General features: G+C 44.0%; 2 protein-coding genes across 2 annotated transcripts in view; both read left to right on the top strand.

Moving 5' to 3' along the window:
- Positions 1–7,180, top strand: part of MTMR8 (myotubularin related protein 8) — a 73,148-nt gene extending 65,968 nt beyond the window's left edge. Inside the window, exons 13-14 of the mRNA XM_037046000.1 lie at positions 4,101–4,224; positions 6,791–7,180. Coding sequence (XP_036901895.1) covers positions 4,101–4,224; positions 6,791–7,180 — 514 coding nt within the window. The remainder of the gene's footprint in view (positions 1–4,100; positions 4,225–6,790) is intronic.
- Positions 7,181–9,587: 2,407 nt separating this feature from the next.
- On the top strand, positions 9,588–15,830 carry ASB12 (ankyrin repeat and SOCS box containing 12). Its single transcript, XM_037045993.1, has 3 exons — positions 9,588–9,742; positions 14,306–15,152; positions 15,585–15,830. The coding sequence occupies exons 2-3, from the start codon at positions 14,357–14,359 to the stop codon at positions 15,716–15,718; spliced, it is 930 nt and encodes a 309-aa protein (XP_036901888.1). The 5' UTR covers positions 9,588–9,742; positions 14,306–14,356; the 3' UTR covers positions 15,719–15,830.
- Positions 15,831–16,778: the final 948 nt, after the last annotated feature.

Here is a 16,778-nt window from a genome sequence, read left to right as displayed (position 1 = left end):
AAATATATTTTATTGATTATACCATTACAGTTGTCCCATTCCCCTCCTTCATTCCCCTCCACCCTGCACACCCATTCCCCCCCTTTAGTTCATGTCCATGTGTCACAAGTTCTTTAGATTCTATATTTCCTATGCTATTCTTGTCCTCCCCCTGTCTATTTTCTGCCTACCGTCTATGCTACTTATGCTCTGTACCTTCTCCCCACTTCTTCTCCTCCCACTCCCCTGTTGCTAACCCTCCATGTGATCTCCATTTCTATGTTTCCGCTCCTGATCTAGCTGTCCTCTTGGTTTGCTTTTGTTTGAGGTGTGGTTGTTTTTTTTTTTTAAAGATTTTATTTATTTATCTTTAGAGGGGAAGGGAAGGAGAAAGGGATAGAAACATCAATGTATGGTTGCCTCTCGTGAGTCCCCTGCTGGGAGCTGGCCTGCAACCCAGGCATGTGCCCTGACTGGGAATTGAACCGCGATCGTGTGGGTCGCAGACCTGTGCTCAATCCACTGAGCTACACCAGCCAGGTGAGGTGTGGTTGTTAATAACTGTGAGTTTGCTGTCCTTTCACTGTTCATATTGTTTATCTTCTTTTTCTTAGATAAGTCCCTTTAACATTTAATATAATAAGGGCTTGGTGAAGATGAACTCCTTGAACTTGACCTTATCTGAGAAGCACTTTATCTGTCCTTCCATTCTAAATGAAAGTTTTGCTGGATAGAGCAATCTTGGCTGTAGGTCTTTGGCTTTCATGACTTGGAATACTTCTTTGCAGCCCCTTCTTGCCTGTAAGGTCTCCTTTGAGCAATCCGCTGACAGTCTGATGGGCACTCCTTTGTAGGTGACTATCCCCTTATCTCTTGCTGCTTCTAGGATTCTCTCCATTTTCATCTTGGCTAATGTAATTATGATATGCCTTGGTGTGTTCCTCCTTGGGTCCACCTTCTTTGGGACTCTCTGAGCTTCCTGGATTTCCTGGAAATCTATTTCCTTTGCCAGACTGGGGAAGTTCTCCTTTATTATTTGTTCAAATAAGTTTTCCACTTGTTACTGTTCCTCTTTCCCTTCTGGTACCCCTATAATTCAGATGTTGGAACATTTAACAATGTCCTGGAGGTTCCTAAGTCTCTTCATTTTTTTGAATTCTTGTTTCTTCATTGTTTTCTGTTTGATCATTTTTTTCTTCCTTCTGGGCAACTCCACTGATTTGGGTCCCAGTTTTCTTCCCATTACTATTGTTTCCCTGTGCATTTCCCTTCATTTCACTTAGTGAAGCCTTCATTTGTTCATCTAATTTGTGACCAAAATCAGCCAGTTCTGTGAGCATCCTGATCACCAGTGTTTTTTGGTTTTTTTGGTTCTTTGTTTGTTTGTTTGTTTGTTTTGATCACCAGTGGTTTGAACTGTGCATCTGATAGGTTGGCTATTTCTTGGTCACTTAGAAGTATTGGCTCTGGGGCTTTGAGCTGTTCTTCTTGAGCCATAATGTTTTGGTCTGTTTGCTCTTGTTACTTGTGAGGGACAGAGCCTTAGGTGCTCATGAGGGTGGGGTGACCCAAGTCACTGGTTTGTGACGCTGTATGTGGGGGCGGGGTCAGAGAGGGGCAATAGCGTTTTTTCTGCTCTCTCAGATTTTGGTCCCCTCTGCTGCTTCCCACCAGCAAATTTGGTCCTTCTGGTGCTAATTCCCAGATGTGTGGGCTTGTGCACCCTCCAGGACCCTGTGGATCTCTCCAGTGAACTCTCTGTGAGCCTGGGAGCCTCTCCTGGCACCTCGACCCCCGAAAGTTTTTCCAGTTGGTGCTTTCAGGCTTTATTTCTCAGTGCTGGGGCCCTGCATTGTACGGTCTGTCTCAATGTTAGTTTTTTCACCTGGTTTATCTGCGCGTGAATGTGTGACCACGGTCAGCCAGCTGCCTTGCACCCCAGCTGGGTCTTCCTGTTGCCATCCCATGCCTGGGATCTGCCAACCACTGCTTGTGCACCTGAGTCTGTCCAGCCTCGTTTTCCTGTAGGACCTGCTGGCTCCGCCCCTCATACCGGTCTAGATGAATGGTTTGTTGTTGTAGGACTTCAGTACAGTTTAATTTTCTCTCTGTTTTGGTTTCATTCTAGTTTTCAAATATTTGTTGTTCATAAACTTGGTTGTGAGAGGAGGTACAGTGTTCCACCTACGCTTCCATCTTGGCCAGAAGTCCCTCTGTTTACTTTCCTTCATTCTTTTTTCTTTTGGTTCCCCAGACTCATTATTTTCAAATGACCTGTCTTCAAGTTTGCCAATTCTTTCCTCTGTCTAATTAAATTTGTGTTGGGCCTAGCTAGTGAATATTCCAATTTAGTGTTTTTGTTTCTTAACTCCCGAATTCCTGTTTGGTTCTTTCTTTAACATATTTATTTCTTTAACGACATTCTTATTTTGATTCTAAATCATTTTCTTTACGTTGTTTATTTGTCTTTGTCCTCTTTGAGCTCAATAAACATATTTAAAGCAGTTTTAAATGTTTTGTCAAGTAAGCCAAAGGCCTGCTACTTTTTAAGGTTTCTGGGTATTTGTTTCATTCCTTTGAATGGACTATGTGTCTCTGTTTCTCTGTATGATTCATCATCTTTTCTTGAAATTTGGGCATTTAAAAATTTGATACTGCGCCCAGTCTTTGAGGACTTGTCTCCATTCAAGGGAAGGTCTATACTAATCAACCCAGTTTAAAAGTTCAGGGTCCATTTAAACCTTTTCTGGACACGTATCTCCTCTGGGCTTGTGCATATGCTTTTAATCCCATTCCCCATATACTCAAGTACTTTTACATGTACTAGTTTTCTGAAGAGCTTCACCACTGCTTCTCTTATAAGCCTTGGAAGTTCTATTGTATTCCTCTGTCCATAATCTCTTGCCCCAAGGCACTGAGTGTTGGCACAATCCCTGCACCTCTCACCTGCCACTGCTTTGACCATTCCAGTTAGTGCTTCATGGCAGGGGAGACAGGAATTAATCCTTTGGGCAGCCCATAGACAAGCCAGAACATTGCAAGTAACTCTCAGTCTTTTCCTTGCATCCTGATGGAGAAAGTGGAAACTGAGCACAGTTCTCCCATTTACACTGTGCTGCACTGAGGATATGGCGGGCAAGGATGAGCAAAAGCACTATGAATTTTTCTAAAAATTTGAGTAAAGCCCTGGCTGGTGTGGCTCAGTGAATTGAGTGCCTATGGACCAAAGGGTCACTGGTTTGATTCTTAGTCAGGGCACATGTCTGGGTCGCAGGCCAGGTCCCTGGTGGGTGGGGATAGGTGAGAGGCAACCACATATTGATATTTCTCTCCCTCTCTTTCTCCATCCCTGCCCCACTCTCTAAAAATAAATAAATAAAATCTTTTAAAAATATGATAAAATTCTGGATACAGTTTGTTTTGGTTAGGCATTCACTCGATTGCTCTAGCTTCTTACATTTTTTCGAGTTCTCACAAAGTCACTTTGGTCCATCTGTTTTATTTTTATTTACTTATTGTTTCCATGTGAGAATTAGGACCTGGAGCTTCCAAATTTGCCATCTTACTCATATCATCCCCTATTAACTATTAAAACTGCATGTGAATCTATATTTTTTCAAACTAAAAAGTTTCACCTGCTCTAGCTGGTGTGGCTCAGTGTAGTGAGCACCAGCCTGCAAACCAAAGGGTCACCAGTTCTATTCCCAGTCAGGGCACATGCCTGGGTTGTGGGCCAGGTCCCCAGTAGGGGGTGCCCCAGAGGCAACCACACATTGATGTTTCTCTCCCGCTTTCTCCCTCCCTTCCCCTCTGTAAAAATAACATAAGTAAAATGTTTTTTAAAAGTTCCACTTAGTTTTTAAAAAGACGCTCAAATTTGCTCACATCCGAAGTATCTCTTTCAGCAGAGTTCTTTCTGCTTTGAACTTTACTCTTCAGTTATGAGCATCTCCAGTCTTTTTAATGTCATTAAAATTACCTTATTTTTGATATGTGCCCACCTACCAGGGTAATATTTTCTTGACATAAGGAAAGAAATAGTAATTTCTTTCTATTCCTAGTAATTTCTTTTCTATTCCTCCAGCTAAACTCATGCACTTTTTTCTTTTTGTTTATTCAAGGTTCTGGTGTGGAATGTATAATCGCTTTGACAAAGGGCTACATCCCCAGCAAAGTGTGATAGAGAGCCTCCTGGAAATTGAGAAACAGAAAGTGCTGCAGGTAGGTGTCCACAAACGAGAAATGGTTCTGGGAAAAGTCTCAAAATGAGCCCCTCTTTCCCATCCTGTGTAGGCCCAGCCCACTTGGAGTTGATTTGGTACTTGTGAGAAGGTGCCTGGCTGGCTTGTTATACTTTCTGGCTTCCAAGGTGTCCTGGGTATACAGAGTCTGAGGCACAACTCTTTTTCTTACTCCCCATAGAATGTTGTAGATACCACGCTTAGCTAGTGAAACAGGTGGATTGGTTTCCTTTTTGATTTGGATGTAATTACTAGGAGAAACAAGAGGGAACAACAGGGAAGTCATACTTGGTGTTTGTTATCTGTCAAGAGCATGAGTATAACATATTGCATATACTGGTAAGAACAATGGAATTGTAATATTTTAAATTAGGAAAATCTTATAAAAATTCTCGTTTTCTGCTTCAGAAAGCAGAAAACTGCTTTCTTTCTCTTTTTCTTTCTTCCCCCCTCTCTCCTGCTTCCTTTCTCACTAAAATCAATACATATGTCTTTGGGTGAGGATTTTTAAAACAAGAAGAGGAGGCCCTGGCCAGGTAGCTCAGTTAATTAGAGCATTGTCCTCATATGCCAAGGTTGCAGGTTCAGTCCCCACTCAGGGCACATATAAGAGTCAACCAATGAATGCATCACTAAATGGAACAACAGATATCTATCTGTATATCTCTATCTCTGTCTCTCTCCCCCCTCTTTTTCTAAAATCACTAAATAAACTATAAAAATTTGAAAAGATAAGGAAAATTGAAACATGACTTAAAATGATAGGAAACAAGGGAAGCAAGCAGTCCTGGGAAGACCAAGTCCTAGGCAGAACTGAGAAGTAGGAAAACTTTCCTGGGTCCCCTGCCTCCTCTTTTAGCTATTAGCAACAAGGCCTCCAGAGCAGGCAGGTCACTTCTAGACTCAGCCATCTAACTTATTTCTACCTGATTCCTGAGAGAGAATCAGATTCATTCTAGATAGAATCAGATCATTCTCTGATTATAAAGTAAAAAATTAAGTAAGGCTTTAAAAAATATATACATAATGGTAAACATCATGTTTTACTTTACAGAAGAAAAGAGTGGCCCCTAATGTTGTTACCAAAAAAAAACTGTCAAAATTTTATTTTTTATTTTTTGAAAAAAATATATTTATTTATTTTTAGAGAGAGGGAGGGAGGGAGAAACAGAGGGAGAGAAGCATCAATGTAAGAGAGAGACATCCAGTTGGTTGCCTTTTGAAGGCACCCCGACCCAGGATTGAACCTGCAACCCAGGCATGTGCCCTGACCGGGAATCAAACCAGTGACCTTTCACTTTGTAGGACAACACTTAGCCAAGTGAGCCACACTGGTTAGGGCAACCCTGTGGAAAATTTTTAAAGGTAACTAATGTGCAAAGTTAGAATGTACACAATACAAAAGCATATAAGATGAAGAAATGTTTAAAAAACTTCCCCAGCTATCTACCCATTTAGTTTTTCCCTGCAGGTGTTATCACTGTGTATGTAAGTGCATGAGCAAGATAGAGACAGGAACAGATTGACTGATTAACTGATTTCATGGTATCTGGAAGAAAATGAATATGCCTGTTCTCTAGGGCAGGAGCTCTTAACTGGAGTCCATGAGCCCACAGGTGTCCACAGATGCCTTTGGGGCATCTGTGATGGCCCTGAAATTATATCTAAAATTTGTGTATATTGCTATCTCATGCTCACATATGTGCGTGCACGCAGTTTTCTGAGAAGAAGGTAGTTCCATTATTTTCTTCAGATTTTCAAAAGGGCCTATGACCACCAGAAAGTTAAGTATCGTTGAATCATTGTATTGTCCCTGAAAGTGCAAATATCCATTGGAGGTAGCATGAAGTACCTGACAGGTTATAGACAGATTATAGGCTTTGGCATTAAAAAAGAAATAGAGTCACATCCCAGCCCTACCACTTCCTAAATGTGCGAATTTGGGTGACCAACTTATATTTTCTGAGCCTCAGTTTCCTCATCTGTAAAATACAGCTAATTAGTAGGATTCTTATGAGTATAAGAGGTAATGCTGTATGTAAAGTTTCTGGCACATAGAGACATTCAACAAATGTTACTGAGCCTCCCCCTTGCCCTCTTGCTCCCGGTAATAAAATTGCATTTATTAGAAAAAAAGACTTTTATAAATAAATACATAAGACCCTTGAGGATTTTTTTAAAGTTTATTTGCTTATCTTTAGAGGAGAAGGGAAGGAGAGAGGGAGAGAAATGTCGATGTATGGTTGCCTCCTGTGCGTCCCCTGCTGGGAACTGGCCTGCAACCCAGGCATGTGCCCTGACTGGGAATCAAACCGTGATCCTTTGGTTCGAAGGCCTGTGTTCAATCCACTGAGCTACAGCAGCTAGGCTTGAGGATCTTTTAATGGTTGGACTTTTAAAGCACTATGTCAAATGATAAAGAAAAATGATTAAGGGTAAAGTGGGGAGGACAAAAGTCATTTGATACATTATAAGTAACAGTACGCAGGATCCCTACAGGTCTGTGTGATATTTTCCTAGTTGTTCTCCTGTTTATAATTCTTTTCAACCATTCCTTGCTCCCATAACAGAAATTGAATGCTCTCGATGAGCCACCAGAAGAAATCTTTACCAGCTGTCACTTTGGGGATTTATTATCTCAGCATCCGGAAAGTCCTTTGACCAATCCTCTTGATTTTATGGGAGACCTGCATGCTTTGTCCAGGGAAGGAGGCCTCCAAGCTCAGAAGGATCAAGCAAAATGCCAGTGTGGCGACTGCCAGTATGAACAATTTGAGATTATAGGCAGCTTTAAGTCCATAAGCATTTCTGAGAATGTGGGCTTCTCTGGAGACCCAGGCATCTCTGAGGCCATGGGTGCCTCTGAGGCCACAGGTGCCTCTGAGGCCACAGGTGCCTCTGAGGCCACAGGCATCTCCAGGGCTAGCAGCGAGGAGGCAGGATGCTCCCAGCAACAGTAAGCTACTTATCTGCTTCTGTGCTGGGTGCACCTGTAGCACCCACAATAATCCCTGTGCCAAAGAAGGTTATGCTGTTTTCTAATTGGTTTACATGGGCAGGGCCTGGGCACCCGTCCTCCCACTTAAAAATCTGGAAGGAGATTTAGGGCATTTACTAATTCAGCAACCAGTATATGTGTGTCAAGCTGGCCTGAAATGTAAGCAAGAGAGAATATGTTATTGTTCTAGAATGGGATTTAACTTTAGAGATGTTGAACTGATATATTACACTGGTTCCACTATTCCATTTTCCTTCCCTACTTCCCACCCCCCTCACTGCTGTAGCATGAGAACGAAGTGGAAATGTTATCATAGTGGTGAATTAAGATCCTGCTGAGGGAGGGGTCGGAGAGACGGTGTGTAACAGATAACTGACTTACAGAGTGGTTTAAAAGAAAATTTCACTTTCGTGTATGTTTACTCATCGGATGTAAGCTATTGTTATTGCCAATAAAGACCCTGACATTTGAGAAATAAATCATAATGTTCCTTAACTATTAACATGGGTGCATGAGTCCTTGATGATTTAGAACATACAAGGGAATAATTCTCTTAAATTACACTCGCTTTGTCCAACCCACACCCCAACTGGGTTCTATAATACCCACTTAGCCAACTCCCCTTTTCATATAGTCCATTAGTAAACTTGAACCAGCTGCATTCTAAAATGATCAGTTCCAAATTTGTGGAGTCTGAATGAATAGCACAGATTATTAGCATTCTCAATATCAGTTCAGGAGACAATTGAAAATGTTAGTGCTTTAGACCCAGCTTACATGTGGCCTGTGGGCCCGTCCAAGTTTTCCTGAAACAGGCCTACTCTTAGGTTTTTTGTGAAAACTGGTGGTTTTGCTTCTCTAGCTATCACATCAAGTTTGTGGATTTTTAGATACAGTTGGCACAACTTTTATAATTTGGCCGGTGTATCACTTTGTGCTAATGTACACTTTTCAAAGCCCATTTTTCCAGTAAGCCTAATTACTCCTTGGGTACGGGATGAGTTTCTTTTTGTTTAAACTCCAGATTTTCCCCTTGGGATTGATGACACTCTCTGTACATTTTCCTAGTCGATATTCAGTCATGGTTTATCCACTTTCACCTGCTGGGGGAGGGTAGGCCTCCGGCAGTTTGGGTCATGCAGTGTACATCGTCAGCATTTTCAGAATCCCATCGCCAACAGAATCCGGGTTCTCACCCAAGGTGTCCAAATACTCTGTGTCTGGTTTACACTAAAAAATGAGATACCTTAGTGAAAGAGCCATCTCTGTACTACCAAATCCAGTTGTAAACACCTTTCTAAAGGCTCGCCTCATTAGTTACTTTTCTCTGTGCGAAAGAGGTGCCTTTTAATATAACAGTGAGAAGTAGCACAGGAGAGCCAGTATAGCTCCTTGATTTCTTATCCAGACATAGCTAAACTGGGAGCACAGAACAGTCTTCCTCATTAGAGGAAAAACAGTAAATCATTTTGGCTGTCCTTTTTTTATATGTAAATAGTCTTTTTTACTTACATCCTGTAAATAGGTAAGCCAATTCTGTATTGTTAAATTTTGTATTTTTAAAGAACTAGCTTATTTTGAGTTTTTTTCCATTTGTAAGTAGGAACCATTTCTTAATTTACCTTTTTTTGATAGTTGCCTTGTTCCTTTCATGTTAAAGCAGTAAAGTGATTTCTTGTTGCATCTTCTCTGATCCTTCTCTTTCCACTGTTTGGTCTTTGGCTTATATAACTTAAATCATCAGATGCTTTTGGTTATAATTTGACTTCTGGAAAAAAAGTGGCATTCGTACAAATCATTTTGATCTGGTTTGATGCCTTAGGTGTGAGAAGAGTGGGAGAGCTATGGGCATTTTCTTCAGGCTGGGCCTGGTGGGTGAGTGGACTGAGGAGGACTTTATACATGATCAGGACCTTATTGAACTTCAGAAAACCTTGTTGGTACACATTCCAGTATGGAGGTCTCTGCTTCCCACTGCTCTTGGGAGTGGGGGTGGGGGGATCTTGATGGACCTTCAGGAAAGAAGAAGGAAATCCAGAGAGGCTACGTTAGGGAGGGAAAAAGAGTCTCCTGACCAAAGGCAGGTGTGGCCCAGAGGAAAGAAGCTCAGGGGTCTAGTCATGTAGCCCACTTGAATGGTGGGCAGGGGTACACAGGGACACATTGGGAGCATGAGCCCTGACCTCGCCAGGCACCTGTCTGTATGTCAGTCAGTCCTTCCAGGACTTCCCCATGGAATGGCCCCCCTCCTCTGGCTGAGATCACTCCCAGAATGGCACTAGTAAGATAACACGGCCCTGGGAGGGGGGTGGAGGGCAACCTAAAATTAGCCTTTATGAACCTAGTCAGCCCAGGGGCTGACGCCTAGCCTTTAGGCAGTGCTAACAGTGGGAACTGAGAGTATCTCCTGCTCCAGCCTTGGGGTAGCAGGGGCTCCCCAAGGACGAACCACCAGGGCCCAGTGGTTCTTAGAGAGGTGGGAACAGTGGCAACTCTGGGCAGTGCAGCCGCAGGCAGAAGCCTGGTGAGTACCTGCAGCCTAGGACCCCACAATGCTGCCATGGAGTAGTGAGCCTGCAGGCCCATGGGTTGTTCCCATTGTATGTGGTTTCTGGGGGCACTTGGGAGGTCTGTAGGTAAACCTACCCACAGGGGGAAAGAGGGATATGATGACAGCTTCCTGCTGAGTCTGCCTAGGCTTTGGAGTCCAAATGGACCTACTTCTTGAGATAAATGAACCTTATACAATTCAGAGACTGTTGAGATTTGTCTTTGTGTCCTTGTGTGGTATTTGTGAGTGTGTGTGGGGGGGATGCAGCAGGGTGGTCTCAGGGCAGAAAGGCAGACAGAGCTCCTCAGGATGTGGGAAAGGTGAGTCTAAGAAATGCGCTACTAATGCCTGGGGACTCTTCCGGGGCCTGTAGAAACTAGCCACTCTCCACTAGGAGCTCTTAACCTAGATTTATAGACCCTCAAGAGGGCTTTAGACAGATTTCCAAGGGTGCAAAAATATAGATGGGACCTTTTATTCCCCTCATCTGTGACTAGAAATTTATCATTTCTTGCAAGGATGAATGCAGGCGGCAAGTGATGGCAGTATTACTAGTTTATGTAACTTGGTCACCTGAAGAAATAGCAGACATTTCATATCATATTACAGTCATGGCAGATTTCTGGAATTGTCATTTATATTCATCAACATAGAAATCACTAGATCTTGTTATGTAATGTATTAATAAGGAACATTTGTTACTATATCAGAATCTTTTAAGTATTTAATAGTTGTCTCTCAATATAACTTATTTGCTTTAAGCCTATGTATTTTTACCTTACTTTATTTAATTTTATTTTATGGATTAAGAATCATTCTCAAATGGGACCAAAGATTGTCATAGGGGCCAATGTCTCTTTTACACACACACACACACACACACACACACACACAGCACTTTGAGAATCAGGAAGGAGATCCTTGTATACACCATGGTCACATAATAACTATTGATTAGTAAACCACAACAAGGTGAAGTTAGACAAGTAGAGTAGATTTTCTTATCTAATAAGGCACAACCCACTAAAGTGCCCAAGCCAACCGGGGACCGTGGCTTGATTTCCCTCTGGAGGCTCATTAGATGGACCCTGTTGTGGGTTCCCTGTATGATCCCGGGGAGACCTCTGGCATTTTCCTGCATACCTCCTGCTTTCATCTCCCTGGACACAAGTCCTCCCTCACAAAAAAAAAATATTGAGAAGGAAGTCCTTGCTTTTTGTCTGAAGAAATGATTTGTAAAGAAACCTTCCATGAATGAAGCCCATGGAATTCAGCGTGGCCCTCACAGCTGAGGATTCTGGGAGCTGCAATGTAAATGTGGAGACAAGGGGCAGGAGAGTTGTGTGTTCATTGGTTCAGGTCGAAGTAGAAAAACGGGATGGGGAATAGGGAAATGTGGATAACACCATTGCATTAAAAACAGTTACTGAGTACTCCATTCAGGTGCCATTCTAAACACTTAATGTGTATTAACTCACTTAATCCTAACAATCACCCTCTGAGGCAGGTAGTACTATTACCTTCTCTGTACAGATGAAAAAATGGGCACAGAAAGATTAAGTGATCTGCCCTAGGTCACACAGCTATCAAGTGGTGGATCTGGGACTGAAGCAGAACACCAGAGCACGTTTTACCACTACCTCATATGGCCTTTCGTCTCCACTGGAGCAAAACAGACCCATATAGAAGCACTTAACACAGTACTATGACTCCTATAGTGCTATAAAAGCACAGACCTTGAAGGAACTAACCCGTCAGAAGAAAATGCACGTGACAGAAGAAGGTATATTCATGGAGGTTCATCATTTCTCTTATCGCTGAATCTTAGGGTGTAAGTACAGGATTAGTAGAAAGTAAGGTTGGAGATGTTGGCCAAGATTTGCTCATGAAGGACCTCTGAGCCAGGCTAAGGCATCAGGGCTATACTGTGAAAGAAAGAGAAGCCATTAAGGGATTTAAAACATGAGTGGCACAGATAAGGTTTGTATTTTTAAATAATCATTTCAACCACAATGTGGAGAAAATATTGAGATGAGAAACTAGCTAGGAGACCACTATAGCAATTAAGGCAGAGGATGATGGGGGCCTAGATAAAGTGCTGGCAATGGGATGGGCCTGAGGGCAGCGGCCTGTTATAGAGATCTCTGGGAAGTAAAACCCACAGGACTTGATCAGTTGGATGGGAGTGGAACAAAGGTATAAAAGGACTGAGAGATGAGTTGAGTTTTCGGTTTAGTTCAGGTGGATGGTAGGAAACTGAGTCATGGATCAGGTTTTGTGATACGGCAGCTGGTGGTGGTGTGATCTGCTGACTTTGAAGCGCCTGAAGAAACTCAGTGAATGTATACTATTTTGCTAAAGAGAGAGCTGATAAATATGACAGCAACAGCTATAGGACTGAAAAGAAGAGGATCAAGGAGAGAACTAGGGAAATAACTTTCAAGGGAGAGCAAAGGGGAGAAAAATCAGGAAAGCATGCTGACCAGGAATCTAAGGGAGGACCATGTCGGAGGAAGTGGTCAGTGGGGACAGATGTCCCAGGAAAGTCTGAGAAGGAAATATCTGAGAAGCAGCCAGTAGATTTAACCACAAGGATGACTTTTTAAAAGAGGTATCTCAGTGAGCGATTGAGGGTAAGTAGCGTCAGACTGAAGAGGGGGAAGGAAGGAATAAGAGGTGGGGAAGTAGGCAGTAGGCAACTCTTTGGATATGTTTTCTAAAGAAGAGAGGAAGGGAAAGGTATCTAGAGGTGGGACAAAGGACCATAGAAGTGTTTTATTTTGTTTCCTAAGATGGTTGAGGGGGAGGAGCCAGTGAGGAGATTGAAGGTACGAAGAGAGGAAGCTCCCCTTCAGGCAACAGATCTAATATATGGTAGCTCTCTTCCCTTAACAGACTCATGAGGCAAGGGGCTATTCTTTCTGTCTTGCCGAAAAGGAAACTGAGTCCAAAGACAGGAGGAGTCCTGCCCAAAATTACTCAGCTAAGGTCTGGGGTTGCTAACTTGCCACCTTAGGTCTGCCTTATTTCTAAAATCCTCTTAAAATTGCACCCCAAAATGAGTAACATATTTTTCAGATCATAAGACGCACCTAGGTTTTAGAGTAGGAAAAAAATGTTGAAGCAAAAAAGGCGGTAAAATATTCAATAACATAAATAACATAATATTTCACCAATGTAAACATAAACAGAACTCAACAGCAGCATTAACAACTATTATTCCTCCCAAATTGGGGTGGGTGTGTCTTATAGTCCCAAAATACGGTAAATATTAAGACCATATATGAAGTTGATGCTTGTGAGTGAGGTGGGGTCTAAAGGTGAGAAAGTTTTTGAGGTGTGTGCTTGAGGTCCCAGGCTCACAAAGGTGGGGGGTGAACAGTAATTAAAAGGTGGTGTGTGGCCCTGAGGCCACAGCTGCAGGTAATGAGAGAGTGGGGAGAGTTGGGCTCTGGAAACCCTATCAGCTTATCCTGCTGACATTACAAACTGAGGTGGGCGACTGACTTTAAACACTAGAAACAGGACTGTTAAGGTCAGAGTTACCTTGAGTCAGTCATTGTGTCATGGATGATTTCACAGGGTCTGGGGATAATGGGAGTAGGTGAGGTGAGGGTTCAGGCAAAGTTATAGGCCAGGTGGGGCAGAGAGGGTGGGAAAAGACTTGACCCAGAGGGATGGGGAAGCCATGGGTTTCAAGGAGGTGCCACTAATCAAACAGTCCTGGATTGGAACAGTCTTAGGGCAGAATGCAGTTGTCACCAAAGAAGAGGACTTGCCCTGGACACCTCCACTATTTCCTGCCATCTCTTCGACTCCATTTTACTTAAAGTGGGTTCTCTGTAATGCCACCTCTTTATTTAATCAGCAAATGTCACCCCCACCCATTCTGTTGACTGAAGCATGAGGTATGAGTCTGAGGGGAGGTCACGTATGAGGGGCTGTGAAGAGGTTGCACTTCATCTCAAAGGCTAAGAGGTGGGGTCAGAATGCTCAGGGATGCGAGCTTAACATCACAAAGCACCATTCTGTTGGCCTAGAAACTGCAGGCCATGGCCCTCTCATTAGCTTACACATTCTGAACTAAGGAAGATGCATCTACCAAATCCCCAGCCATGATATAAGTCCTGTGGGGAGTGGAGGAATACAAGATGAATGTGGAGGTCCTCATCATGGCTTTTACACAGTAATGAAGCCCAGACAAGTGGAATTGTGGTGTGAAAGTTCATAGCTAAAGTCAACTTGTGATCTTTGGGAATCCCTGAGCAGGGGGAGGAGGAGATTAGGCAGGGCTTCCCAGATGTAGCAGTTTGAAGGGCAGACAGAACAGCATATTCAAAGGCACCAAGCTGTGAAAAGGCCTGATCTGTTTTGGCAGCGGTCTCTGTGGCTTAAAATAACATGGAATAGGAGTTATAAGCCGGGGACCCATGAGTGAAGAACCTGATGGTGAAGGATGGGGGGAAGGGCAAAGGCTGGTATCCAGGCTTTTGATGGGGACCCTCAGTCTTTCTCCCCTTCTTTTGTCATCCACAGACCTGGCATCTTCTCCTCATGATGAGGATAGTTCTGCTCCCATAAGGCAACATGAACTTCATGGACATCAGCAAAATGTTCTCCCTCCTGCAGCCCAACAAAGAGGAGGATGACACGGACATGGAGCAGAAGCAGGCTCTCAGTGAAGCAGTGCACAGAAACGACTCCCAAACCTTAGACCAACTTTTGCGCCAGGAGCATTATAAACGTTTCATCAACAGGAAGAGTGGCTGGGGTGTTCCTGGGACACCGTTGCACTTGGCTGCTTCTTGCGGCCACCTGAGTTGTTTGCAGGTCCTTCTGGCACATGGTGCTGACGTTGACAGCTTGGACATGAAGGCACAGACACCACTCTTTACCGCCGTCAGCCATGGCCATCTGGATTGTGTGGGCACGCTTTTGGCAGCCGGCGCCTGTCCCAGCGGAAGCATCTACAACAACTGCTCTCCTGTGCTCACAGCCGCGCGTGATGGTGCTGTTGCCATCCTGCAGGAGCTCCTAGGTTATGGTGCAGATCCAAATGTCAAGGTTAAACTACCAGTCTGGGTGCTGAGCATGAGTTCATTTTCTGGCCCCCTGTTTTTGGCTGCAGTCTATGGGCACCTTGACTGTTTCCGCCTACTTTTGCTGTACGGGGCAGACCCCAACTACAACTGCACTGACCAGTACCTACTAGCTCGTGTTCCACAGCCCCGCACCGTCCTCGAAACCTGCCTCCACCACCATTGCGATCCAGAGTACATCCAGCTCTTAATTGATTTTGGTGCTAACATCTACCTTCCATCTGTTCTCCTGGACCTGAACTGGAAAAGTAATAAAGGCATCCTGTTATTGCTTCGAGCCCGAGGTGAGTGTCAAGTGGGTCAATCCTATAAGCTTCCTGGTGTGAAGGTCTCAGGTCCCCCATCTCCAAATCATCCCCCAAGCCAGTCCTTCTGGTATGAATTGCAGAAAGCACCATCATCCTCTCACTACTGGAGGACCTGTGGAGAAGAGGTTACACATTCCTTATTAGGGACAAGATCACTAACATGAGGTAGGCGGGTAGCGGAAGCCTGATATCGTATTCTGGCTCTGCCAGCGACTGCCTTGTGGCCTTGAGCATGCGCCCTCTAGGTCCCAGTGTGTTCCTATTGGTACCATACATTGGAGGGGGGTGGCATTTCTTAGAAGCAAGAGGACATTTAGGGCTACAGTAGTGAGGGCAGGATGAATATGGCCTTGGGTGGGAGACTTGCCCTTATGATTGCTTCTCATGACCCATTTCTCCTTGCCGTAGCCACTCCACGGACACTGCTGTCACAGGCCCGGTTAGTTATCCGCAGAGCTCTGCACCAGGCCAGCAAACTGCAAGCCATTGACCACCTGGATATCCCCCCTGCTTTGATTAGCTACCTCCAACACAAATTGTAATCTTGCAGTGTACCCAGACATCCACGACACCCCCTAAAACCTCTTGGGGACCCAGGTAGGTAGAGGGCACTAGAGCTCCTCCCACTCATTCAGAGCTGCCTTCTTGTATTATCCTCCACAATAAAATCATCAACAAAATAAACCCTGGTGGCTTCTGTGTCTGGTGTGGGGGCAGGGGGCTGGGTAGTAGTGTGGTTGGCTATCAGGAAGGGTGGTGATGGTCTGGCATTTGACAGGTATGGGAGTTGTGGCCATGGAAAGAGAAAATGTGAAAACTAACCCAATGGTCCACACCCGCTTGCCTAAATCCTCGAGAGAATTTGGAGCTGTGTCATTCTAGAAGAAAGGTCTTAAAGAATTCAAGTGCGCAGAAGGGTAGCAGCAGCCAGCTCAGCCCTGTACCTCCCTCCATTTCTCTGGCTGCTGCCACATACCTTTTCAGGGCCTGTCACCCAGTTCCCTATTATTTTGAGCCAAGTGACCAGCGAGCCTCCCATTCACTCACCTTCAACCACAAGCTGCATTCCCTTCAGTCCAGTTTATAATCAACACCAAACTGGGAAAATAAACTACCAAATGTTTACGACCGAATTTAATGCAGAAAAGAAATGGGTTACATAGGTGGTAGGCAGAGAATCTGAGCTGGACAGGAAGGTAACCAAGATGTGAGTGATATTGGGAGTCCTAGACTACCCCTGGCTAAAGGACTGAGGGAGAAAGGATGTCCAGAGTGCAGGGACAGGGGCCACCTGATGAAAAGTGGGATCACAGGTCTGTCCACAGGTGCTAGAACCAGAGGAGAGAAAGACTGCCCAAACCAGAGGAAATGAAAAAAATGCCCTTTCCTTTCCCTCATTCTTTTTTTTTAAAGATTTTATTTATTTATTTGCAGAGAGAAGGGAAGGGTGGGAGAAAGAAATAGAAAGAAACATTGTATGTGAGAGAAATATCAGTTGATTGCTTCTCACATGCCCCCTACTGGGGACTTGGCCCACAACTCAGGCATGTGCCCTGACTGGGAATCGAACCAATGACCTTTTGGCTTGCAAGTCGGTGCTCA

This window comes from Sturnira hondurensis, unplaced genomic scaffold, assembly GCF_014824575.4.
Source record: "Sturnira hondurensis isolate 20B ecotype Veracruz unplaced genomic scaffold, ASM1482457v3 Scaffold0004711, whole genome shotgun sequence".
Taxonomy (NCBI): Eukaryota; Metazoa; Chordata; class Mammalia; order Chiroptera; family Phyllostomidae; genus Sturnira; species Sturnira hondurensis.
The sequence above is the reverse complement of the archived record's forward strand: the minus strand, read 5'-3'. Positions and strand labels throughout refer to the sequence as shown.